This window comes from Mesoplodon mirus, assembly GCF_964341445.2.
Source record: "Mesoplodon mirus genome assembly, chromosome: 5".
Classification (NCBI taxonomy): domain Eukaryota; kingdom Metazoa; phylum Chordata; class Mammalia; order Artiodactyla; family Ziphiidae; genus Mesoplodon; species Mesoplodon mirus.
The window spans coordinates 69,934,971-69,960,072 of NC_138980.1; the positions used below are offsets into that span (position 1 = coordinate 69,934,971).

The 25,102-nt window shown below is 44.1% G+C and overlaps 1 protein-coding gene across 2 annotated transcripts in view; it reads left to right on the top strand.

Annotated features, from left to right (window-relative positions):
- The window catches only part of SPOCK1 (SPARC (osteonectin), cwcv and kazal like domains proteoglycan 1), a 528,713-nt gene that overhangs the window by 490,240 nt on the left and 13,371 nt on the right, over window positions 1-25,102 (top strand). For both annotated transcript variants that reach the window (XM_082623997.1, XM_082623998.1), the window contains exons 7-8: window positions 19,423-19,539; window positions 23,378-23,599. In XM_082623997.1, the coding sequence (XP_082480123.1) occupies window positions 19,423-19,539; window positions 23,378-23,599 (339 nt within the window). The remainder of the gene's footprint in view (window positions 1-19,422; window positions 19,540-23,377; window positions 23,600-25,102) is intronic.

Below are 25,102 nucleotides of genomic sequence, written 5' to 3' on the forward strand. Positions count from 1 at the left end.
GGATCAAATATAGAAGTGTTTCTAAAAATAGAAATAATAATAGCTACTATTTCATCTTTGTGCCAGTCACAAGGTCCTCTGTGAGTCCAGAGGAGGTCCCTTGAGGCTTGGATACCGTCCTCTTATCATGTCAAGTCACTATACCCATTTGTGCCCTAAGTCTTCCAGGGTAAGGTGGAGACAAATTTAGAGTGAGTTGCATAACCTGAAGAGTGAAAAGAATAGTGAGTCAGACACTGAACCTGGCAAGATCTGGAATAGCTTAAGACACCCTTTATGGTTTCAGAAGGCAGCTCTTCCTTAGACATTGCCTTATTTATCCTGGTCCTCTATCAGTTTGTCCACTAGAAGCATGAGAGTGAAGATGCCAGGATGCGTCTGCTCCAGGCACCTCCAGGATCATTCTGTCCTGGCCTCAGTTCCAACTGGGAGTTTTCAGTTCCAGCTCCCACCTCTACCCTCTTACCCTAGCCTCCAACTCCAGTACCCCTGGAGGTACTGCTTGACCTTTGTCACAGGAAGAGAGTGGTGCTACCAATCTTCCAATCAGCCCATATACCCATGTCACCATCCACTCTAGACCAGGAAGGGGAGGAGTTCTGGGGAAGGACTAAGAGGAACTTGTGGTTTTCTGTATTTGGGGTGAATCTACTCCTGGTCCCCACCTAATCTGATGTCCCCCTCTCACCCACAAATTAAAGAGCCATCTCAGGTTCCATACACATCCCAGGCCATTCACATCAGATCTCCATCCCAAGCTTGGCAGTCATGGTCTTCTGCCAATCCTTTGTGGCTTCCTGTCCCATTAAATAACAAAGTTTATGCCATGTTTAAGGGTAAAAACATACACGCATGTATTGGTTCTTTAGGTATTAAAAAACACAGAAACTTAAATTATGTTTAAAAATGCACAGATTTGCACGTTGAATTTGAACAGATTACACTGGACACAAATTGCCAGTTAGGAATGGAGATTCTTCTTATATGTACCTTAAAAATATATTTTCTGTTATTAAAACCTCTTGCAGATACAGGCTAGTATCAGTCCTGGAATAGTAAGTGTTACCTGGTCAGAAAATGGTCCTTGGAATGCACATAAGCATTTATATAATGTGTAAAATAATGGGATATCTTTGAGCAGATACACAGAAGATTTTATATATACACACACGTTTATATCTTTGATTTTTATATATGTTTATGATTTAGAATTAGAGTGAATTATGCTAAAGTTGGTGTGTTTAATTTGAGCAGAGCTAATTTAAATATAAATCAGCTGTAAAAATCAAACAGTCACTTCATTTCAACTGGCTTCCTCATTATTTCTAAGACCTGCCTGGAATGTCTTCTCCTTTTCAAAGTCCTCCCCGCACATGAGCCTCAGCTGAGGTCCCAACTCCTCTTGGAAGTCTTCCCTGACTGTCACCAGCCATTTGAGCTCATACATTAACAAACACAAAGTGACTTGCAGACACTGGTCTGCCTCTCTGCAGTGGGATGGCCCAGGCAGGGACTGACCCTCCCCGTCCCTGCCCCTTTCCCAGAGCTCTGCCCACTCCCACTGCTCTCAGAAGTCCAGGTGGATGCTGCATCTCACACCTTGTCCTGAAGCATCTGCCATTGCTGATTTGAGGTGAGAACAGATGTCATTTTTTCCAGCTTAGTCTTTATTAGTTGAGGACCTAGGAAATCTGGTTGGCTATGAAATCCCTCCGTAAAACTGCTGTTTTCTGCAGTACTGCTCATCTAGTCTAGGTTTCCCAGGTAGGGAAATGCCTACTCACTACCTGGGAAACACAATTAAAGCCAGAGTTGGCATTTTTAACCAGTATTTTGCATATTCAACATTTTGTTTTGCCCAGAGTGTGGAAAATCTGTGGATCTTATCAGAAGATTTAAAAGCTTATTTCATTGAGCTAACCTCCTTGCCCTAGATTATGCAGGGGGAAAAATAAGTGCTACTCCACTAATGCACATTTACAAATGTTGTGCAACTTCTAAATGTATTTCTTTTTCCAGATGAAGGATTATCATTAGAATCAAGAGAACCATTAAGGTCTCCTCAAATCTGGTTACTAAGAATAGTCTTAATGGGTTTAACAGGGAAATCTATCCGTCTTTTCTTTTTCTTTCTTTTTATTTTTTTACATCTTTATTGGAGTATAATTACTTTACAATGGTGTGTTAGTTTCTGCTTTATAACAAAGTGAATCAGTTATACATATACATATGTCCCCATATCTCTTCCCTCTTGTGTCTCCCTCCCTCCCACCCTCCCTATCCCACCCCTCTCGGTGATCACAAAGCACCGAGCTGATCTCCCTGTGCTATGCGGCTGCTTCCCACTAGCTATCTATTTTACCTTTGGTAGTGTATATATGTCCATGCCAGTCTCTCACTTTGCCACAGCTTACCCTTCCCCCTCCCCATATCCTCGAGTCCATTCTCTAGTAGGTCTGTGTCTTTATTCCCGTCTTACCCCTAGGTTCTTCATTTTTTTTTCTTAGATTCCATATATATGTGTTAGCATCCGGTATTTGTCTTTCTCTTTCTGACTGACTTCACTCTGTATGACAGACTCTAGGTCCATCCACCTCAGTACAAATAACTCAATTTCGTTTCTTTTTATGGCTGAGTAATATTCCATTGTATATATGTGCCACATCTTCTTTATCCATTCATCCGATGATGAACACTTAGGTTGTTTCGATCTCCTGGCTACTGTAAATAGAGCTGCAATGAACATTGTGGTACATGACTCTTTTTGAATTATGGTTTTCTCAGGGTATATGCCCAGTAGTGGGATTGCTGGGTCATATGGTAGTTCTATTTGTAGTTTTTAAAGGAACCTCCATACTGTTCGCCATAGTGGCTGCACCAATTCACATTCCCACCAGCAGTGCAAGAGTGTTCCCTTTTCTCCACACCCTCTCCAGCATTTATTGTTTCTAGATTTTTTAATGATGGCCATTCTGACTGGTGTGAGATGATATCTCATTGTAGTTTTGGTTTGCATTTCTCTAATGATTAATGATGTTGAGCATTCTTTCATGTGTTTGTTGGCAGTCTGTATATCTTCTTTGGAGAAATGTCTATTTAGGTCTTCTGCCCATTTTTGGATTGGGTTGTTTGCTTTTTTGATATTGAGCTGCATGAGCTGCTTGTAAATTTTGGAGATTAATCCTTTGTCACTTGCTTCATTTGCAAACATTTTCTCCCATTCTGGGGTTGTCTTTTGGTCTTGTTTATGGTTTCCTTTGCTGTGCAAAAGCTTTTAAGTTTCATTAGGTCCCATCTGTTTTTGTTTTTATTTCCATTTCTCTAGGAGGTGGGTCAAAAATGATCTTGCTGTGATTTATGTCATAGAGTGTTCTGCCTATGTTTTCCTCGAAGAGTTTGATAGTGTCTGGCCTTACATTTAGGTCTTTAATCCATTTTGAGCTTATTTTTGTGTATGGTGTTAGGGATTGTTCTAATCTCATACTTTTACATGTCCCTGTCCAGTTTTCCCAACACCACTTATTGAAGAGGCTGTCTTTTCTCCACTGTACATTCCTGCCTCCTTTATCAAAGATAAGGTGACCATATGTGCATGGGTTTATCTCTGGGCTTTCTATCCTGTTCCAGTGATCTATATTTCTGTTTTTGTGCCAGTACCATAATGTCTTCATTACTGTAGTTTTGTAGTATAGCCTGAAGTCAGGGAACCTGATTCCTCCAGCTACAGTTTTCGTTCTCAAGATTGCTTTGGCTATTCGGGGTCTTTTGTGTTTCCATACAAATTGTGAAATTTTTTGTTCTAGTTCTGTGAAAAATGCCAGTGGTAGTTTGATAGGGATTGCATTGAATCTGTAGATTGCTTTGGGTAGTAGAGTCATTTTCACAATGTTGATTCTTCCAATCCAAGAACATGGTATATCTCTCCATCTATTTGTATCATCTTTAATTTCTTTCATCAGTGTCTTACAATTTTCTGCATACAGGTCTTTTGTCTCCTTAGGTAGGTTTATTCCTAGATATTTTATTCTTTTTGTTGCAATGGTAAATGGGAGTGTTTTCTTGATTTCACTTTCAGATTTTTCATCATTAGTGTATAGGAATGCCAAAGATTTCTGTGCTTTAATTTTGTATCCTGCTACTTTACCAAATTCATTGATTAGCTCCAGTAGTTTTCTGGTAGCATCTTTAGGATTCTCTATGTATAGTATCATGTCATCTGCAAACAGTGACAGCTTTACTTCTTCTTTTCCGATTTGAATTCCTTTTATTTCCTTTTCTTCTCTGATTGCTGTGGCCAAAACTTCCAAAACTATGTTGAATAAGAGTAGTGAGAGGGGGCAACCTTGTCTTGTTCCTGATCTTAGTGGAAATGCTTTCAGTTTTTCACCATTGAGGATGATGCTGGCTGTGGGTTTTTCATATATGGCCTTTATTATGTTGAGGTAAGTTCCCTCTAAGCCTACTTTCTGTAGGGTTTTTTATCATAAATGGGTGTTGAATATTGTCGAAAGCTTTCTCTGCATGTATTGAGATTATCGTATGGTTTTTATCCTTCAGTTTGTTAATATGGTGTATCACGTTGATTGATTTGCATATATTGAAGAATCCTTGCATTCCTGGAATAAACCCCACTTGATCATGGTGTATGATCCTTTTAATGTGCTGTTGGATTCTGTTTGCTAGTATTTTGTTGAGGAGTTTTGCCTCTATGTTCATCAGTGATATTGGCCTGTAGTGTTCTTTCACTGTGATATCATTGTCTGGTTTCGGTATCAGGGTGATGGTGGCCTCGTAGAATGAGTTTGGGAGTGTTCCTCCCTCTGCTATACTTTGGAAGAGTTTGAGAAGGATAGGTGTTAGCTCTTCTCTAAATGTTTGATAGAATTCGCCTGTGAAGCCATCTGGTCCTGGGCTTTTGTTTGTTGGAAGATTTTTAATCACAGTTTCAATTTCAGTGCTTGTGATTGGTCTGTTCATATTTTCTATTTCTTCCTGATTCAGTCATGGCAGGTTGTGCATTTCTAAGAATGTGTCCATTTCTTCCAGGTTGTCCATTTTATTGGCGTAGAGTTGCTCATAGTAATCTCTCATGATCTTTTGTATTTCTGCAGTGTCAGTTGTTACTTCTCCTTTTTCATTTCTAATTCTATTGAGTCTTCTCCCTTTTTTTCTTGATGATTCTGGCTAATGGTTTATCAATTTGTTTATCTTCTCAAAGAACCAGCTTTTAGTTTTATTGATCTTTGCTATCATTTCATTCATTTCTTTTTCATTTATTTCTGATCTGATTTTTATGATTTCTTTACTTCTGCTAACTTAGGGTTTTTTTGTTCTTCTTTCTCTAATTGCTTTAGGTGCAAGGTCAGGTTGTTTATTCCAGATGTTTCCTGTTTCTTAAGGTGGGATTTTATTGCTATAAACTTCCCTCTTAGAATTGCTTTTGCTGCATTCCATAGGTTTTGGGTGGTCATGTCTCCATTGTCATTTGTTTCTAGGTATTTTTTGATTTCCTCTTTGATTTCTTCAGTGATCACTTCGTTATTAAGTAGTGTATTGTTTAGCCTCCATGTGTTGGTATTTTTTACAGATCTTTTCCTGTAATTGATATCTCGTCTCATAGCGTTGTGGTCGGAAAAGGTACTTGATACGATTTCAATTTTCTTAAATTTACCAAGGCTTGATTTGGGACCCAAGATATGATCTATTCTGGAGAATGTTCCATGAGCACTTGAGAGAAATGTGTATTCTGTTGTTTTAGGATGGAATGTCCTATAAATATCAATTAAGTCCATCTTGTTTAATGTATCATTTAAAGCTTGTGTTTAATTTTATTTATTTATTTTATTATTTTATTTATTTATTTATTTTATTTATTTATTTTCATTTTGGTTGATCTGTCCATTGGTGAAAGTGGGGTGTTAAAGTCCCCTACTATGAATGTGTTACTGTCGATTTCCCCTTTTATGGCTGTTAGTATTTCCCTTATGTATTGAGGTGTTCCTGTGTTGGGTGCATAAGTATTTACAATTGTTGTATCTTCTTCTTGGATCGATCCCTTGATCATTTTGTAGTGTCCTTCTTTGTCTTTTGTAATAGCCTTTATTTTAAAGTCAATTTTATGTGATATGAGAATTGCTACTCCAGCTTTCTTTTGGTTTCCATTTGCATGGAATATCTTTTTCCATCCCCTCACTTTCAGTCTGTATGTGTCTCTAGGTCTGAAGTGGTCTCTCGTAGACAGCATATATATGGGTCTTGTTTTTGTATCCATTCAGCCAGTCTGTGTCTTTTGGTCACAGCATTTAATCCATTTACATTTAAGGTAATTATCGATATGTATGTCCCTATTCCCATTTTCTTAATTATTTTGGGTTTGTTATTGTAGGTCTTTTCCTTCTCTTGTGTTTCTTGCCTAGAGAAGTTCCTTTAGCATTTGTTGTAAAGCTGGTTTGGTGGTGCTGAACTCTCTCAGTTTTTGCTTGTCTGTAAAGGTTTTAATTTCTTCATCAAATCTGAATGAGATCCTTGCTGGGTAGGGTAATCTTGGTTGTAGGTTTTTCTCCTTCATCACTTTAAATATGTCCTTCCAGTCCCTTCTGGCTTGCAGAGTTTCTGCTGAAAGATCAGCTGTTAACCTTATGGGGATTCCCTTGTGTGTTATTTGTTGTTTTTCCCTTGCTGCTTTTAATATGTTTTCTTAGTATATTTAATTTTTGGTAGTTTGATTAATATGTGTCTTGGTGTGTTTCTCCTTGGATTTATCCTGTACGGGACTCTCTGTGCTTCCTGGACTTGATTAACTATTTCCTTTCCCTTATTAGGGAAGTTTTCAACTATAATCTCTTCAAATATTTTCTCAGTCCCTTTCTTTTTCTCTTCTTCTTCTGGAACCCCTATAATTCAAATGTTGGTGCATTTAATGTTGTCCCAGAGGTCTCTGAGACTGTCCTCAATCCTTTTCATTCTTTTTTCTTTATTCTGCTCTGCAGTAGTTATTTCCACTATTTTATCTTCCAGGTCACTTATCCGTTCTTCTGCCTCAGTTATTCTGCTATTGATCCCATCTAGAGTATTTTTAATTTCATTTATTGTGTTGTTCATTATTGCTGGTTTCATCTTTAGTTCTTCTAGGTCCTTGTTAAATGTTTCTTGCATTCTCTCTATTTCCAAGATTTTGGATCATCTTCACTATCAATATTCTGAATTCTTTTTCAGGTAGACTGCCTATTTCCTCTTCATTTGTTAGGTCTGGTGGGTTTTTATCTTGCTCCTTTATCTGCTGTGTGTTTCTCTGTCTTCTCATTTTCTTATCTTACTGTGTTTGGGGTCTCCTTTTTGCAGGCTGCAGGTTCGTAGTTCTCGTTGTTTTTGGTGTCTGTCCCCAGTGGCTAAAGTTGGTTCAGTTGGCTCTGTGTGCTTCCTGGTGGAGGGGACTAGTGCCTGTGTTCTGGTGGATGACGTTGGATCTTGTCTTTCTGGTGGGCAGGTCCACATCTGGTGGTGTGTTTTGGTGTGTCTGTGGACTTATTATGATTTTAGGCAGCCTCTCTGCTAATGGGTGGAGTTGTGTTCCTCTCTTGCTAGTTGTTTGGCATAGGGTGTCCAGCACTGTAGCTTGCTGGTTGTTGAGTGAAGCTGGGTGCTGGTGTTGAGATGGAGATCTCTGGGAGATTTTCGCTGTTTGATATTATGTGGAGCTGGGAGGTCTCTTGTGGACCAGTGTCCTGAAGTTGGCTCTCCCACCTCAGAGGCACAGCACTGACTCCTGGCTACAGCACCAAGAGCCTTTCATACACACGGCTCAGAATAAAAGGGAGAAAAAGTAGAAAGAAAGAAAGAAAAAGAAAGAAAGGAAGAAAGAAAGAAGATAAAGTTATTAAAATAAAAAATAATTATTAAGAAAAAAAAATTTTTAAGTTAAAAAAAAACAAAAAAAAAATGGACGGATAGAACCCTAGGACAAATGGTGAAAGCAAAGCTATACAGACAAGATCTCACACAGAAGCATACACATACACACTCACAAAAAGAGGAAAAGGGGAAAAAATAATAAATATTGCTCTCAAAGTCTGCCTCTTCAATTTGGGATGATTCGTTGTCTATTCATGTAGTCCACAGTTGCAGGGTACATCAAGTTGATTGTGGAGATTTAATCCGCTGCTCCTGAGGCTGCTGGGAGATATTTCCCTTTCTCTTCTTTGTACACAGCTCGCGGGTCTCAGTTTTGGATTTGGCCCCGCCTCTGCGTGTAGGCCGCCTGAGGGCGTCTGTTCTTCGCTCAGACAGGACGGGGTTAAAGGAGCCGCTGATTTGGGGGCTTTGGCTCACTCACGCTGGGGGGAGGGAGGGGTACAGAGTGCGGGGCGAGCCTGCGGCGGCAGAGGCCAGCATGATGTTGCATCAGCCTGAGGCATGCCGTGTGCGCTCTCCCGGGGAAGTTGTCCCTGGATTCTGGGACCCTGGCAGTGGCGGGCTGCACAGGCTCCCCAGAGGGGAGGTGTGTAGCGTGACCTGTGCTTGCACACAGGCTTCTTGGTGGCAGCAGCAGCAGCCTTAGCGTCTCATGCCCTTCTCTGGGGTCTGCGCTGTTAGCCGCGGCTTGCGCCCGTCTCTGGAGCTCCTTTAAGCAGCTCTGTTAATCCCCTCTCCTCACGCACCAGGAAACAAAGAGGGCAGAAAAAGTCTCTTGCCTCTTCGGCAGGTCCAGACTTTTCCCCGTACTCCCTCCCGGGCTGCTGTGGTGCACTAACCTGTTCAGGCTGTGTTCACGCAGCCAACCCCAGTCCTCTCCCCACGCTCTGACCGAAGCCCAAGCCTCAGCTCCCAGCCCCATCCACCCCGGCAGGTGAGCACACAAGCCTCTCAGGCTGGTGAGTGCCGGTCGGCACCGATCCTCTGTGCAGGAATCTCTCCGCTTTGTCCTCCGCACCCCTGTTGCTGCGCTCTCCTCTGTGGCTCCGAAGCTCCCCCCTCCACCACCCGCAGTCTCTGCCCGCGAAGGGGCTTCTAGTGTGTGGAAACCTTTCCTCCTTCACGGCTCCCTCCCACTGGCGCAGGTCCCGTCCCTATTCTTTTGTTTCTCTTTATTCTTTTTTCTTTTGTCCTACCCAGGTACGTGGGGAGTTTCTTGCCTTTTGGGAGGTCTGAGGTCTTCTGCCAGCTTTCAGTAGGTGTTCTGTAGGAGTTGTTCCACGTGTAGATGTATTTCTGGTGTATCTGTGGGGAGGAAGGTGATCTCTGCGTCTTACTCTTCTGCCATCTTCTATAATGTCTCTGTCTTTTCTTGTAGGTTGTACCATTAATTAGTTTAACTCATCTTCCTCCCAGTTTAATGCCAGTATCTTAAGCTCTTTCAAAGTTTGCTTTTAAAAAAGGACTTTATTAGTGAGCTCCTAAATAATGGGGCTCTAATTCCCTTGCTCATGCCTGTCTTTACACAAAACGATGCACTCTCTAAGGGTAAGAGAACATGCATATATATTGATGTTTTAGGCACTGAAAAGTAAAAACTGGAATTACATATAATAATGCAATTTAATTTGAGCAGGCACAACCTGGCTCAAATCTCTGTTAGATGACCTCCAATTAGAAGTGGGGATTCACCTTGTATGTGCTTTAAAAATCCCGTCAGGAAGTCCTGTGTTTTCTGCCACTAAAACTGCTATGGCTGGGAGCGTATCTCTCAGCCTCCCAAGGGTAAGTGCTACCAGCCCTTGATGTTCCTCAGAGGAGAAGATGGTGGTGGCTGCCTGCTGGTTTCTGAAAGCTTCATCTTCTCAGTAAATCCCTACCACAAGACAAGATCTTGAGGTTGAGACTGTTAATGTCACCATTTTATGGATGAAAAACCCGACGCTTGGAGAAGAGCAGTGACTTATGTGAAAAACAACCACTTGTACACTGGGAGCTGGTGTTCAAACCCAGGGCTGTCAGACCCAGAAGCTTGAATTTTTTTTTTGAATTTTTAGAAAAAATTTATTGTAGTATAGTTGATTTACAGTGTTGTGTTAATTTCTTCTCTACAGCAAAGTGACTCAGTTATATATATATATTCTTTTTCATATTCTTTTCCATTATGGAAAATATCACAGCATATTGACTATAGTTCCCTGTGCTCTACAATAGGACCTATTGTTTATCCATCCTATATATAATAGTTTGCCTCTGCTAATCACAAACTCCCAATCCTTCCCTCCTATACTCCCCTCTCCCACTTGGCAACCACAAGTCTTTTCTCTATATCTGTTGAGTCTGTTTTCGTTTTGTAGATATGTTGATTTGTGTTGTATTTTAGATTCCACACATAAGTGATACCATATGGTATTTGTCTTTCTGACTTCACTTAGTATTGATAGTCTATAGGTTCATCCATGTTGCTGCACATGGCATTATTTCATCCTTTTTGATGGCTGAGTAATGTTCCATTGTGTATGTGTGTGTGTGTGTATGTGTGGGTGTGTACATACATTTTCTTTATCCATTCACCTGCTGATGGACATTTAGGTTGTTTCCATGTCTTGGCTATTGTAAATAGTGCTGCTATGAACATAGGGATGCATGTATCTTTTTGAATTATAGTTTTGCCTGGGTATATGCCCAGGAGTGGAATTGCTGAATCATATGGCAATTCTGTTTTTAGTTTTTTAAGGAACCTCCATAGTGGCTGCACCAATTTACATTCCCACCTACAGTGTAAGAGAGTTTCTTTTTCTCCACACCTTCTCCAGCATTTGTTTTTTGTAGACTTTTTTTTTTTTTTTTTTTTGCGGTACGCGGGCCTCTCACTGTTGTGGCCTCTCCCGTTGCGGAGCACAGGCTCCGGATGCACAGGCTCAGCGGCCATGGCTCACGGGCCCAGCCGCTCCGCGGCATGTGGGATCCTCCCGGACCGGGGCACGAACCCGTGTCCCCTGCATCGGCAGGCAGACTCTCAACCACTGCGCCACCAGGGAAGCCCTGTTTTTTGTAGACTTTTTAATGATGGCCATTCTGACCGGCGTGAGGTGGTACCTCATTGTAGTTTTGATTTGCATTTCTCTAATAATTAGTGATGTTGAGCAGCTTTTCATGTGCCTATTGGCCATCTGTATGTAGAAGCTTGAACTCTTAATGCAGTGCCAAACCCGTTTGTATTCAGGGCAGGGAGTGGGGTTCTGACCCCTGTAGTCAAGTGCATGGTCTTTAACTTGGGGAAGAGGGTCTCCCTTGCTTATAGGGCTGGAGTAGAGGTGCAGGGGCAGGCACCAGGCGTCATGGTGTGTGAGCAGATCAAGTGAATGTCAAATCAGGAGAACTGGGTTTGAACGTCCGTTTTACTGTTGACCATCTGTAGGACCTTGGCAATGTTGCCTAACCTCTAAGAAACAGCAGGGGAGTATCACATCCTACTAGCTGGCTTCAGGGGTTGTTTCATGTGAAAATACCACATGCATGCATGCTCTGGATTCCCATACTTTTCCACTTGGTGGATCCACAAACACAAATAATCTCAGAGCCAGTGGTTACCGAGTGCTGAACACTTAAGTCTGTTCTAGTCCAGTCCTCCCATAATGCTGCGAGCTTGTTCTGTCATCACCTCCATTCTGCAGATGAGGAAACTGATGATTGGAAAAGTCACCTGTCCAGTCTCAGCTAGGATGGCAGAGCTGGCTTCAGAGCTCAGCTCTTTCTCCAGAGCCTAGATACTCTCTCCTGCCTCCCTGGGATTCTTTTAAAGCAGTATGACTGGTTATTGCTCCTAAAAACCATGCTAAGCAGAATCAACCAACCCTCACCTCTCTGAGTTCTAGCTGATTAGTGCCCACATTCCCAAGGGAGCTGTAGCCTTGCTCATCCTCCCTGTCTTTCAAGCTCCCGTGGAGTGTAGCACCCCCTGCTCAGCGTTCCTGCACACTCCCCCCACCAGCACTGGGGCACTTGCTGTGTGGCACGAGGGACCCAGTCCCTCTTGGGAAGAGGAGGCTGAAGGCTCCCAGCAGCATGAGGATGCCAGGGTAGAAAGAAGAGGCTGGACCCTAGGCAAGGCAGTTCAGGAAGACATCCTTGAGTCGATCCAGTCCAGGCTCTGCCCGGCATCTATTTCGGCCCTGAAGAAGGCTCAGCTGGACCTTTTACAGAAGATGCTAATTGCAAACACTCTGAGTGCATCGATCCACTGCTGCTCTGATTAACTAATTATGCACAACAGCACCTAGAAGGGCTGAAGGAGATTAGTTTGAAAGGACCAGCACCAGGTCTTCATTTCTGAGAGGCCTCCCGGCCTGCTCCAGAGAAAACTCCTGTCTGGCCCAACTCTTTAATTACCTTCAGAGGCACTAAAGTTTAAGTTACATTCTTATTGTTTTCATGTTAGCTTCTGCCTGAGTCCTGAGCTAAGCATTGGTGAGGCTAGGGTTGGGGAGGGAGGGTCCATGTGACAGGCGGGTGGTTTGCTCATTTGGCTCTTTAGTTGCAAGATTTCATGAGTTTCAAGAGTGTACCGGTAATTGGTTCCCTAGCAGAGGCTTACAGATATCCTATAATGCTTGTGTGTCGGATTTGCCATTTTCAAACATCCCCAATTGGGTGTTCAAATGTGGCTTCCGTTAGGATTTGTAACGCATGGACACACTCACACTTGCTCTGTTAGATATTAACACTGTAGCTCTAAATGCAGAATGTCTATGGTCTGTCCCCACTTCTATTTTTTACCTCATCTCTTACATATTTTTATACCTCGGATTGTTTCCTTACCTTCCCCTTTTCTAATCCTCTAAGAGGGCTTTGCAGCATGTCATTCAGCCCCCAAAGTCAGCAATAAGCCGAGATCAGCTTGGAACACCAGTCATCGCCCTTGGGAGCACTTTTCAAAGGAGCACAGGTTTCCCAGCTCCTATCTCTCCCCTTCCAAAGACTTTACCGATTTTGAAACTTCCTCACTAGCCCTTGGCTTTGTCTGAAGGAAGACAGAGGAGCCAGGGAGGAAGGGGTGATGGGGGCAGGCAGAGCCAGGCTACTGACGCTCGTTCAGTGAAGGAGCAATCCGCTCTCTCCCCAAGCACTGCTGACCTGGGCTAACTCCTCCATAGGCAAATACTCATAGATCAGAGTGCCCCCCTCCTCTCTCATGACCCCACCAGGGCTGCAGTGACCTTGTCACCGCTTTCTACCCTATGATGTTGGCCACAGTGCATCCTTCTCCCTCCCGTCAGCTGGGCCACTCATGATGTACTCCGGGCTTTGTTTCAACACTGTCTGCATTCAGAGCCCGTCGCGCTTAATACCCCTTAAAGCTTCAGGCCTTGTGGAGAGGGGAGAGAGTGCCCGGGTAGAAAAAGTGATTTCTACATTTTCTTTCCAGGGCTGTATACCTTCCACAGAGACTGCATGTGCGTTATTTACACTTGCTTATTGCATTCTGTTCATATTTTCCAAACAGACAGGGAAAGCCCACTGGGAGAGCACCACGTTACCTGGGCCCTTCTCTGCCCGAGTGCTGTGCTTTCCTTGGGGAGGGAACTGTCTTCCTGCACATTTGGAGTAATGCAGTGGCCCTGTACTTTTCTCTAATAAAGCCCCAGGGGCTGCACAGGTGATACATGCTTCTGGGAGCGTAACAGGAAGGCAGCACGCTGGACACAGTCCTTCCAAAGATCCACTGTTCTCACACCAAAGCTAATGAAGGTGGGAGCCTACATGCTCCCTCCATCCTCTGATACTCAGCTAGCTTCCTCCCATGCACTCTGCTGGCAGAGCTTCCTTTACCTGTGAGGCCCTGATGTTTCGATTTTTTTTCAACCCAGAGCATCATGGACCAAGTATATTAATTGCCTCAGTTAGTACTGGCTACCCACAAGCCCAATCAATCCAAAAAGCTGGTCCAGGACCCAGGGGCAGCCCAGCAAGATAATAGCCGAGATCCAAATCCTGTCTCTGCCACTTGATAGCTGTTTGACTTGGGGATTTTATAACCACTGTGTTCATGTTTTCTTTCAATACATATATTTTGAACAACAATTATGTATCCATCTTTATGGTAAGTGCTGGGAATATCAGGTGTGGGGAAATCAGACCAATCCCTCCCATCATGGAGCTTTTCCACCTGGAGGAAGGCAGATATATATTACAACCTGAATCTCTTGGACTTGTACTGACCCACCTACAAAATGAGAGGAGAGATGTCATTCTTTATATCCTAGGCATCTCCTCAGGCTTTTTTTTTAAAAAAAGCGTAAGAATAAAATTCTAACATATTATGCAGAAAATTGGGAAATGGGAAGGGGAACATAAATTTATCAAGTCCCTGCTGTATGCCAGTAACTGTGAGCTATGTTTTTTTGTTTTTTGTTTTGCGGTACGCGGGTCTCTCACTGTTGTGGCTTCTCCCGTTGCGGAGCACAGGCTCCGGATGCGCAGGCTCAGCGGCCATGGCTCATGGGCCCAGCCACTCTGCGGCATGTGGGATCTTCCCGGACCAGGGCACGAACCCGTGTCCCCTGCATCGGCAGGTGGACTCTCAACCACTGCGCCACCAGGGAAGCCCTGAGCTATGTTTTATTGATAGTGTCTCATCTTACTCCATGCAGTGATGCTATGAGCTAAGCTTTATTATGCCATTGTCCAGATGGACGGACTGAAGTTTACAAAAGGCAGCAAGAGCACTGTTTTATACCCAGTTAATAAGTATGCGTTGAGAGCCTTCTTTTTTATTTACTTGTTTGTTTATTTATTTTTGCCTGTGTTGGGCCTTTGTTGCTGTGCACAGGCTTTCTCTAGTTTTGGCGAGCGGGGGCTACTCTTCGTTGCGGTGCGCAGGCTTCTCATTGTGGTGGCTTGTCTTTGTGGCAGTGTGCAGGCTTCAGTAGTTGTGGCACATGGGCTCAGTAGTGTGGTGCACAGGCTTAGTTGCTCCGCGGCATATCATATGGGATCTTCTGGGATCAGGGCTCGAACCCGTGTCCCCTGCAGTGGCAGGCGGATTCTTAACCACTGTGCCACCAGGGAAATCCCATTCTTTATGCCAGGAGCTGAGGGCATAAGGTGCTGGGCCCCAAGGGCTGAGCCAGCCTCGGGGCATATTTTGTGTTGCTATGATCTAGAAGGGGAGATGTACACTGAGCCAGAAGTTACAGGTGTGCTGAGTGCCATCTGAGGAGCAAGACTTCGAAAGCATTATAGAAGGGAAAACTCACCTGGTTTGAGGGTTAGAGAATCGGAGAGAAAATACCTTTAAAGCAGAGATCTGATGGAGAATAGGCATTAGCAAGACAAAGAGAAGAGATGTGCTCCAGGGGGAACAGGTGTGTGGAAAGGACAGTAAGGGCAGAGCCTGGAGGCCGAGGAGGAGAGACTAGAGATGCATCACATGAGGAGTTGGGGTGAGCAGTTGGGAACCTGTGGAGTAGCTAAGTGGGGAAGCGACTTGATCAAATCTGCATTTTAGAAAGATCACTTTGGCTGCTGTTCGGCGAAGGGAACGTGGGAGCAAGACGGGGAGACTGATTAGGAGCCTGTTACCATTGTCTTGGTGGTGGGAGGTCACGGTGGCACCATGGGCTGGCAGTGGGCTAGCAAGAAGCAGGCAACTTTGCGTGGGAGTCCAGGACATCAGGCCCAGGTGTTTGCCCTGAGGCTCTGAGGGCCATTCTCTGACTACGGGAGGAGGCGGCGATTGGGGTCAGTGGATCTCCAAGACGCCACCAACACACCAGCCATGCTGGGCAGAACTGAGATCATGGAAGGAAGATGGAGACTAACCTGTAGGAACAGGAAGGCAGATATGGAAAGACTGAGGGAGAGGATGCTGAGCAGAGACGACTGGGAGGATGATAGCAATTAAAACTGAGCTGAAGCCAGGGCTGGGGGCAAGAGGGAAGAGAATGGAGAGTAGAAGGGCAGGGCACTGACTGTGCCCACCACTTGGGAAGGTAAGGTAGTGGACAGGGATCCAGTCCCGGCCTCTGTGACTGAGCCAGATCCCTTCCCAAGACAGAAGCATCTTTCCCTCTGACGATCAGATGCTGGTTGCCTGAGGACCTTGCTTCTCTCACCAGGAGGAGGGGGGAGACCATCAGACACCCCTCTAGAGATCATAGGAGTTGCCCAGCTCCAGGCAGAGCGTGAGACGGCCAGTGGATGTGGTCTTACGGTGTCCTCCACACTGAAATTACTTTTTCCCCAGGGAGGAACCGAGTGTGTGAGAGGTACCCTTCGGGTCCCCTCTTTCTCAAAGCGTTAGTCCTCCTTTCCGACCTTTAGCAGGGGCTATAATAGGCATCTTAAAAGGCAAGCGCTCGTCTCCCATTGCCAGCCTGTTATGGCAAGAATACCAAATCTGAGCAAATAGCTCTCTGTGTGCTGTCGCCTTTGATTATTTTTTTTTCTCTGGGATGTATCTGGCTCCAGGCAGACTGTGCCTGACTTTCTCCTTGTAAGGACCATTCGGTTGAGGACACTGTGAGTGAACAGGGCCCAGTAATTGAGCGCCTCCTATCTCCGATTCAGCTTTCTGACCTCTGTCCACCCAGGCCAGTGGTGTCCTGCTTGAGGACTTCTCCCTGAGCGACAGATTTGCTCCTTCAAGACTCCAGTCCCTGATTCCATCAGCCATCCAAAGCCTGTGTACTTTGGGAAGTCGGTGGGAAATTCAGCCGTCTTCTAAAGATATAGATTAACTGCACATCTGTCAGGGTTTAGTTAAACATGACTGACTAATTTATCCTGCAGTGTGAGATGGGGATTCATTTCCTTTCCAAGTTGACTTGGCAATTTTCTCTGCTCAAAGAACATTTAGAATAGATGGTGGGCATGGGAATCAGGAAGAAATAGATGCTATTAATTTTCCATTTTTCAAATGTGAGATTGACTATAGAGCCCATTCTCCTCGGAAAAACAGACCACCTCCTCTCCTGTTTAGAGCTGTGCACTGTCTGAGAAGTCAGAAAAGAGGGCCTTCTATTCCCCAGAGGGTCTGAGTTGGGGCCGATAAGCATGTTAGTGGGGGCCTGCGCCCGGGGGCCAGTCCTGGTACCTGGCAGAGCCGTGTGGCGCCGCCATCAGCCACAGTTCCTCCTCCTCCTATGGCTCAGCATGAGATGCGGGTTCCCAGCTTGAGCGAGCTTGTGATCTCCTTGCTCGGCTAATCTCTACAGATTAGAGGGAAGGAGTGGAGGCACAGGCTTGCGTGTCAGGATATCATGATGGACCTCCGAAAGTTGGAAATCCCAAAGGGATAGCTAACTTCATCCAGCACTCGCCATACAACGTTCTGCCGTGATGGAAATAGTCTGTATCTGCGCTGTCTCCCAGATGGAGTCATTTGCTAGCCGTGTGTGACTACTGAGTACTTGGAATGGGGTGGGTGCAACTGAGGAACTAAATGTTGACTTTTATTTCATTTTAGTTTATTTAAATGAAAATAGCCACAAATGGCTAATGGTAACTCTGTTGGATAGCACAGGTATCTGTGTTCACCCGTTTCCTGTGTGGCCAAAGCCAGTTGTGTTTAGGTATATTTGTCTTACTGGTTTTCTGAATGCTGTTCTATTTGCTCCACATTTACTGATAAGTTGTCAATTTAGAAATGAAAACAATCGTAGAGGTAATAAACATCATAGCTGGCACATGCTGAGTAATTACTGTATACCATGTGCTTTGCTAAGCCCTCTAACACACCTCATCTAACTTATAGTTGCATAATGATACCCTGAGTTTACGGATGATGAAATGGAGGTGCTGAGGGGTGAAGTGGCTGGCTTAAGTCACCCAGCCAGCCAGTGAGACCCCAGAGCTCTTATATACTCTGCTGCCTCTCCCGACAGACCTCAGTACCATTGCCTGCCTGGTGTTTTAAGGTACAGTTGTGTCCTGGTTGTTGAATGCCAGGTATTGTCTTGAGGTCATTAGCAACCTGCGTATAAACAATGGCGGCCACACACTCCATGCTTTACAGAGTTTAGCTCTGGCTCCTGGCTGGAAGGAAGGAAGCAGCTATACACGTGCACCGAGGTTGCACAGACCCAGTCTGGGTCTGCTCACCACCTCCCCTCAGATGGAGGGCAAGAGAGTCCTTTCCTGCCTGAGGGCTGGGAGCTTTGGCTCTTGTTCTCCATCAAGGACCAAGCCCCAGGCTCAGGAAAGATGGGCTTTCCTGAAAGCAGACATGAACTATAAAAATGAGGAGAGGCTCTGCCTAGTATTGTCTTCTGGAGGGGATTCATCCCTTTGCAGCTCAGATGGGGGCTGGTCGCCTCAGTTGAGTGAGAGCCTGCACTTAGTGAAGGCTGGATGGGAGTTTGAGCGAGACCCTCTGCTCGTTTGTCACTACCCCCGTGCCTTCCACTGGGGTCTCTGCACTGATAGGTTCTAGCCTTAATCTACATCTTGTCAGCACCATGAGACATTCAGAACCTGGCTCTGCATTGTAATGGGGCTTGCTTGGCTTCACAGCCTGACTCCTGCAGCTTTAGAATTTGGGAAAACTGACAGTTGTGGGGTTCACTTCTTATTTACTGAGGCTTTACCTCCTCAGGTCTCTAATTCCTGTCCCTCCAGATGTGAACAACCGCTAAATGCATTGCTGGTTTTTCTGCCTCTTGGGAGTGGCCCACTGCCTGGACCCTTTGTCAGAATTCTCAGCACCCAGGAATTAGGGTAAAATCAGGCAGCTAGGGAAAGTCAGCTCCCTCCTCGGCACCACTGTCCCTCCTTTGGGGATTTCTCTCCTCCAGTCTTAGCTCTCTATGAGACTGTCAAATAGCCTGCACCCATCCACCCACCTGGATTTTCTTCTTCTTCTCAGGAGTATTCACTGGCCTTGCTCTGTCATACCCTAAAAGATGAGCCGGATAGCTAAAGATGGGCTGCATATAGAAAGGACTCTTCCAGGGACAAGCATCCATCTGTCCATAGGGGAAAGTCAAGTCAGTCTGTTCAAAGGCTGGCAACATAAGCCACATCCACAAACCCAAACGTGGGCTAAAGCAAAATTGAGAGTCACTCTTACTGGGATCTTTTGGTGTCCCAGGCAGCCTTTGCCTAAGAGCATTAGCTATTCCTAAATGTTAATCTCTTGGCATGAGTTCAGTGGAAAACATCTTCTCTGGCAACTACAATAGCAAGTTTGACCGGGTTAGCAAAAGGGACCCGTGACGGTCTTTGGAGGCTGGTGCGTGATCGCGAGGCCATCCCAGCTTGCTTTCAGAGTGCCAGGGCAGTCCAGGTCCAGTTTTGCATGGTGCTGCTTGCCATGGGCGTCTCGGCTCTCCCTTTGTCGTACTCTTTACCTGTGAGAGCAGCATCTTTGGGGCATTTTCACAGTGGCATAAGGAGCTATATCCTGGTTGGAGAGGGAGGTCTGTTAGGAGCATCACGTGTTGAGGGTAGAGAGCTCAAAAGAGGAGAAGGCCCACGGACTCACTGTTTCTTCCATCTGCTTTTCTCCAGCCTGCACGGACAAGGAGTTGAGGAACCTCGCTTCCCGGCTCAAAGACTGGTTTGGAGCCCTCCATGAGGATGCAAACAGGGTCGTCAAGCCCACCAGCTCCGACACAGCCCAAGGCAGTAAGACCGCTTTACTCTCGCTAATTTATCTCAGTTTAAACACCACATTCCCTCCTCAGTTATTGGATGTTGTTGACTGACCACCCCGAGATGCTGTTGTTAAAAGAAACACTAAGTTAAATGTATACACTGACTTGAAATATGCCCCAGTTTCAGAAATATTAAAATATGGAGGAGAGGGAAATGCCTTAGAATCAAGGAAATACTACAACAACTTAAGTTTTTTTAAAGTCTGCTTGCAAAATTATCACGTGTTTAGTACAGTCCTTTTGGGAAATACATTTAAGTATATGTAAAGATACCAAAATAACAAACTACTGTGTATAAAATAGATAAGCAACAATATACTATATAACATAGGGAATTATAGCCATTATCTTGCAATAATCTGCAAAAATACTGAATCACTATGCTGTACACCTGAAACGAACACAATATTGTACATCAACCACACTTCAATTAAAAAATGTGTAGAAACACAGCATTTTAACAACTGTAAGCACGTCGTGGCATGGCATATACTTCAAATGTTTCCTTGCCACGTAGAAAAAAATATTTATGTCTGTGTGTGTATGTATACACACACACACTTTACAGACTGTCTTATAGCCTTCTTTTATCATCCAGCAATTCACTATGACTATCTTTCTAGGCTGTTGAGCAGTAGTATTCTGCCTTATAATCACTATATAGAATCTCAATGTATAGATACAACATAATTTATGTAATTAGACCTTTATTTGGGAGCTTTGAAGTTGTTCCTAATGTTCAGCTATTATAAGCAACATGGTAGCAAACATCTGTGATAGCTTAGCTCTATGCATTTTGTTTTCCATAGATAAACTCCCAGACAAGTGTTCCCTCCACCATCACTGAACTGGCAGAGACCATACCCAGAGCCTCTCCATAAGCTGGAGAGAAAACTCAGAGTAGGTCTGCCTGTTTGTACCTTGACGGAGCCTCTCACTGCCTTTAACGCAAAGGCCATTAGGGGAGAGCTCCTGCCCACAGTGGCCGATTGGCACAGAACAGCATAGTCAACAATACAGTTGTTGAGATGCGTGGAGCTTTGCCACAGCCTCTTCTGTGTAGAGATTTTTATACTGATTTGTCAAAACATAAAAACACACGTTATTTAAAACAGAGAGTATTCCACCCCATCCCTGATGGCACACTTGTGTGGACAGGATTTCTGAATGTAATGCTCCTGGATTGAACTAAGGAGGTAAGAAGTGATACTGGCAATTGGTGGGACCCAGAGTTTAACCAGCATCTGGTCTTCAGCCCAAATTAGAATGATCTTCTTAATTTCGGGTTTATCCTTTGCTATTCATAGCCACCTAGAGATACTAGTAGAGAATGTTGATCCTAGGGGACAATTCTTTCACCAGTTTAGTTTTTTTTTTTTTTTTTTTTTTTTTACCTTAAGGGAAAGGTAGATTCTGGGAAGCAAATGCTAAGTGTCCAAAGAGTGGGTCCTGGGGTTGTAGTATCCGTGGGAAGGGGGATGTAAGAGACTTTCTTTCCATCCCTGCCAAAGGTTTCCTTGGGAGTTTGTGGACAGTTAATTCACAGGTAGTCTCTAGATGCTTTTCTCAGGGGTCTTCCAGGAGCCGCTGAGTCCCTGGGCTTTCTGAATGACCTTTCAATGAAGAGCAGATTGACGTGAAAGAGCTGCTCCTCGCAGCCTCCAGTCCTGGGAGGCCCCTTCTGCCTCCCAGGGAGCCTGCAAAAGGCCTGCCCTTGGCTACAGGCAAATCAAGTCCCTGAAGAGGTGTTTAGGTTGGATGTCCTGAAGCAACTGGAGCCGAGGGATATAAAGGAATGACACTTGGTGAGCCCACGAGGCACAGGAGGGAGAGACGTTTTTGTCAGTCCAGGAGTTCTGAAGGGGAAAACCACGGAACCCTAGAAGTGCCATGAGCTCGGGGCCAACCAGAAGGGCTGCTCTGCTCCCCTGGATATCAGATGCAGGTGCCTCTTTTCTAGAGCCTTCCAAATTTGGCACTTCTTTTCAGTGGTCAGTCAGCAGTATTAAAATGTCCCTTTCCTGTGTATTAAAATGGTAATATCCTACATTGATGCATATTACATAAAATATTCTGTACAAAAGTGTGGAGCCATTTAGTGTCAGAGTCAATTATCTTGCTTTATTCAGTCGCCCCTGAGGGCATCATCATCACAGAGATTGTTCAGTCATGACCTTCAGTCAAAGAGGAGGCCAGATGATGTTCCATAGTCTCTCAAAATCAGGATCTTTTCTAAGATGCGCTTTAAGATATCAAAAGGTATAAATTTAAAAATGGAAAGATTTTTGTATGTTGGAATGGGTAAGTAAACTTTGCAGTAGCTAGAAAACTTCTCTCAACAAGTTCTTCTGTTGAGCACTTCCTGTGTGCCTGTACTGGCTTCTGGACAGCGAAGACCCTGTTGTAAAGATGCTACTTTAAAGGGTGGGCACGCTTTGCTCCATCTTATATCCTGCTGACTAAGCAGGGGTTCCTGGTGAGGCACGTAGAGCCTGATGAGCAGGCTGTAGGTTAGAACCCTAGAGGGTCAATCGATCCCATCAGGATCCTCAGTGACAGTCATGGCAGCAGCCCTTGCATTGCTCATCCCTAAACTTGGCGCCCAAGCCAACTGGATGTCCTCAGGGTAGGAGGCTCCTGTGTCATGCGAAGCAGAGGCAGCCCTGGGAGAGGAGGGACTGAGAATGTAGACTCAGGGTTGGGCCACCTGGGCTTGAATTCCAGCCCCACAATTGTATGACCTTGAGCAAGTAACTTAAATCTTGAGCTTCTTTTCTGTAATCCGTAGGGAGGATAAAGCATCATCTCTTAGGGCTGTTATAAGGATTCAGTGAGATAATTAAGTATAAAATGCTGAGAAGAGTGCCTTCAGTAACACAAAAGTGAACTCTTCATCATTTTCTGGGGAAAATAAAACCAGTCCTAGAAATCCAGATTATGGAATAATTTAACATTGCCTGGTGCTTTGATTCCGAAAGAAAGATGAGTTTTACATGTGGGGTATGCCTTCTCTGGGGTTTGTCTACAGTACACTCAGTATCCCGAGTGTTAAGCCAAGTGTTATTATTCGAGCACATACGGTTCCCACTGTAGAAACAAATAATTCTTTAAGAAAACCAACCCTCCTCCCCATACCCCGGGAAATGAAATAAAAAAGAAATACTTTTCTGAGTCATACATGATTCCATGTCATGTATCTCTTGAGGGGATTGCAGAAAAGAAAAATGGGGAACAGAGGCAGGTACCCTGGCTTGTTTTCCCATTAATGTTCAGACTGCTTGGATTGAACAGTCCTTTGGGATATAATCAGTGCTTCTGGATTGTGCCACATAGTTTCATCTCACTGCCATCCTTTTACGATAGTTTTTTTGTTTTGGTTTTTCAAGTAGTGTTTTTTCCTCAATATAAAAGCATAGTTTGCAGTATTATCCGTTAGTCCTCTTACTCACCATGTTTGTACGCTTCCTTTTTCAGGCATCCCCTGTTTTAAGGAAGTCTAGTAAATGAAAATCCCTATTTACATCACAGATAAATTAGGATTGGGGATTTATTCCCTTTAGAACATATTCTCCTCAAATGCTGACTTCTGTTTTAGCACATTTTAGATTGTTTCATTTAAAAACCAACCAACCACCACCACATGTTCTGGTAGAAGGCTGCTGAGACTGTACCCGTGGAGGGGGAAAGTACCAGGGGATGAGGTGGAGAGGGTGGGCCCTGGGGCTCCTTTGGGGGCAGAAAGCTGGGGAGCAAGCAGGGCAGGAGAGAGCGGGCTTGGTGGCAGCTGAGACATGTCCTTCCCTCTACAGGGTTTGACACCAGCATCCTTCCCATCTGCAAGGACTCCCTGGGCTGGATGTTCAACAAGTTGGACATGAACTATGACCTCCTGCTTGACCACTCAGAGATCAACGCCATCTACCTGGATAAGTACGAGCCCTGTATCAAGCCTCTCTTCAATTCTTGTGACTCCTTCAAGGATGGCAAGCTCTCTAACAATGAGTGGTGCTACTGCTTCCAGAAGCCTGGAGGTAAGGCAGGAGGGAGGTGGGGCCCAGAGGGCAGGGCCACCATGCTGTGCAGGGAAGGGCCCCCTGTCACGTCCTGGGGAGATAGACAGGGATCAGCAAGCAGAAAGACACAGCTAGAGAATAAAGCAAATGCTCTTTTCTCCTCATTGACCTCCACTTTCAGCATGGTAGGGAAAACCCAGGAGCATAATTAAGGAGTGTGTTATTCCACTCCTCCTTTTAGGAAGATCTTTTAACTGTTGTGCCTCAGCTTTTCCATCTGTAAAATGGGCGTAGAAACCTTTGCTACATAATTCCCGAAGTCAGTGTAAGATCTTTCATGTCTTTGTTTTTTGTACATTTTCTTCAGATTAGGTTCTTAGGTGTTTCTGTTTGGTTTCAGTAGGAACTCTCTCTATATACTAAGACATTAGAATTGGTCTCATCATAGGTGTTGCAAATAGTTTTTTTCCCCAAATTTGACTATGTGCGTTTTCGCTAGGGTGAAATTTAAAATTTTAAGATAGTCAAATTTCTCCATCTTTTATTTTGGGACTTCTTAGAAGCCATAAGGCTTACGTTAAGCTTAGAAAGGCATTTCCCACTGTGAGAAAACAAAAGCAATTCTCTTTTGTTTTCTTTAGAACCTTTGTGGGGTTTTGTTTGTTTACTGAAATCTTTTATCACTTTAGTTTTTTGTGTGTGTGCAGTCAAATAGGGTCCCAGCCCCGGTCCCTTGAGATGGCTGTCCACTTGCTCATTTGTCATTTATTGACTAACCCATCTTTCTCCCACTAGTTTGAAATGCTTCCTCTATCATATATAAAACTCCTCTATGCTCTGTGTATATCTGTGTATTCCTGGGTGCTTTGTCCTACTAATGGACATGTTTTATTATTTAGTGGACCACTCTCTCCTACCATTAATCTTCTTTCAGAATATTGTTATATGTCCTATATGTTTGAACTCTTTGAATTTTATAAAACTGGTATTATATTTAGAATCAGGCAAAATTAGATTAATCTAGAGAGAGTTGACAGCTATATAATATTGAACCCTTTTATCCTAGAACAGGGTTTGTCTGTTAACCAGCAAGCTACAAGTTTTGTTTTCACAGATGTTATACTTCCCTTGTGTTTATTGTTGTTGCCAGTATAGACAAAATCCATTTTTTCCCATTATATTTCCTCACTGGTGATTGCTTCACTATTACATTTGTTCCTGGCCACCATACTAAATCCTCACTTTATTTATGATGATGGTTATTCTTGTTGGTTTCCTTGAATTTTTCAGGTATGCAGTCATATTATCTGCAAATAGTGATAATTTTTTCTCTTTTCAATTTTTGTACCTCATTTCTTTCTAATCACATCAGCTAGTTCTTCCAAATCGATGTTACATAATAGCCATGCTTTTTACTTCAATAGGAATACTTGTGGTGGTTCAGCATTAAGCTTAATGATAGCTTTGGGCTTGAATTCATATAAATTCATGTGGCTTTAGCTCCAGGTTGAGGCTGAGTGA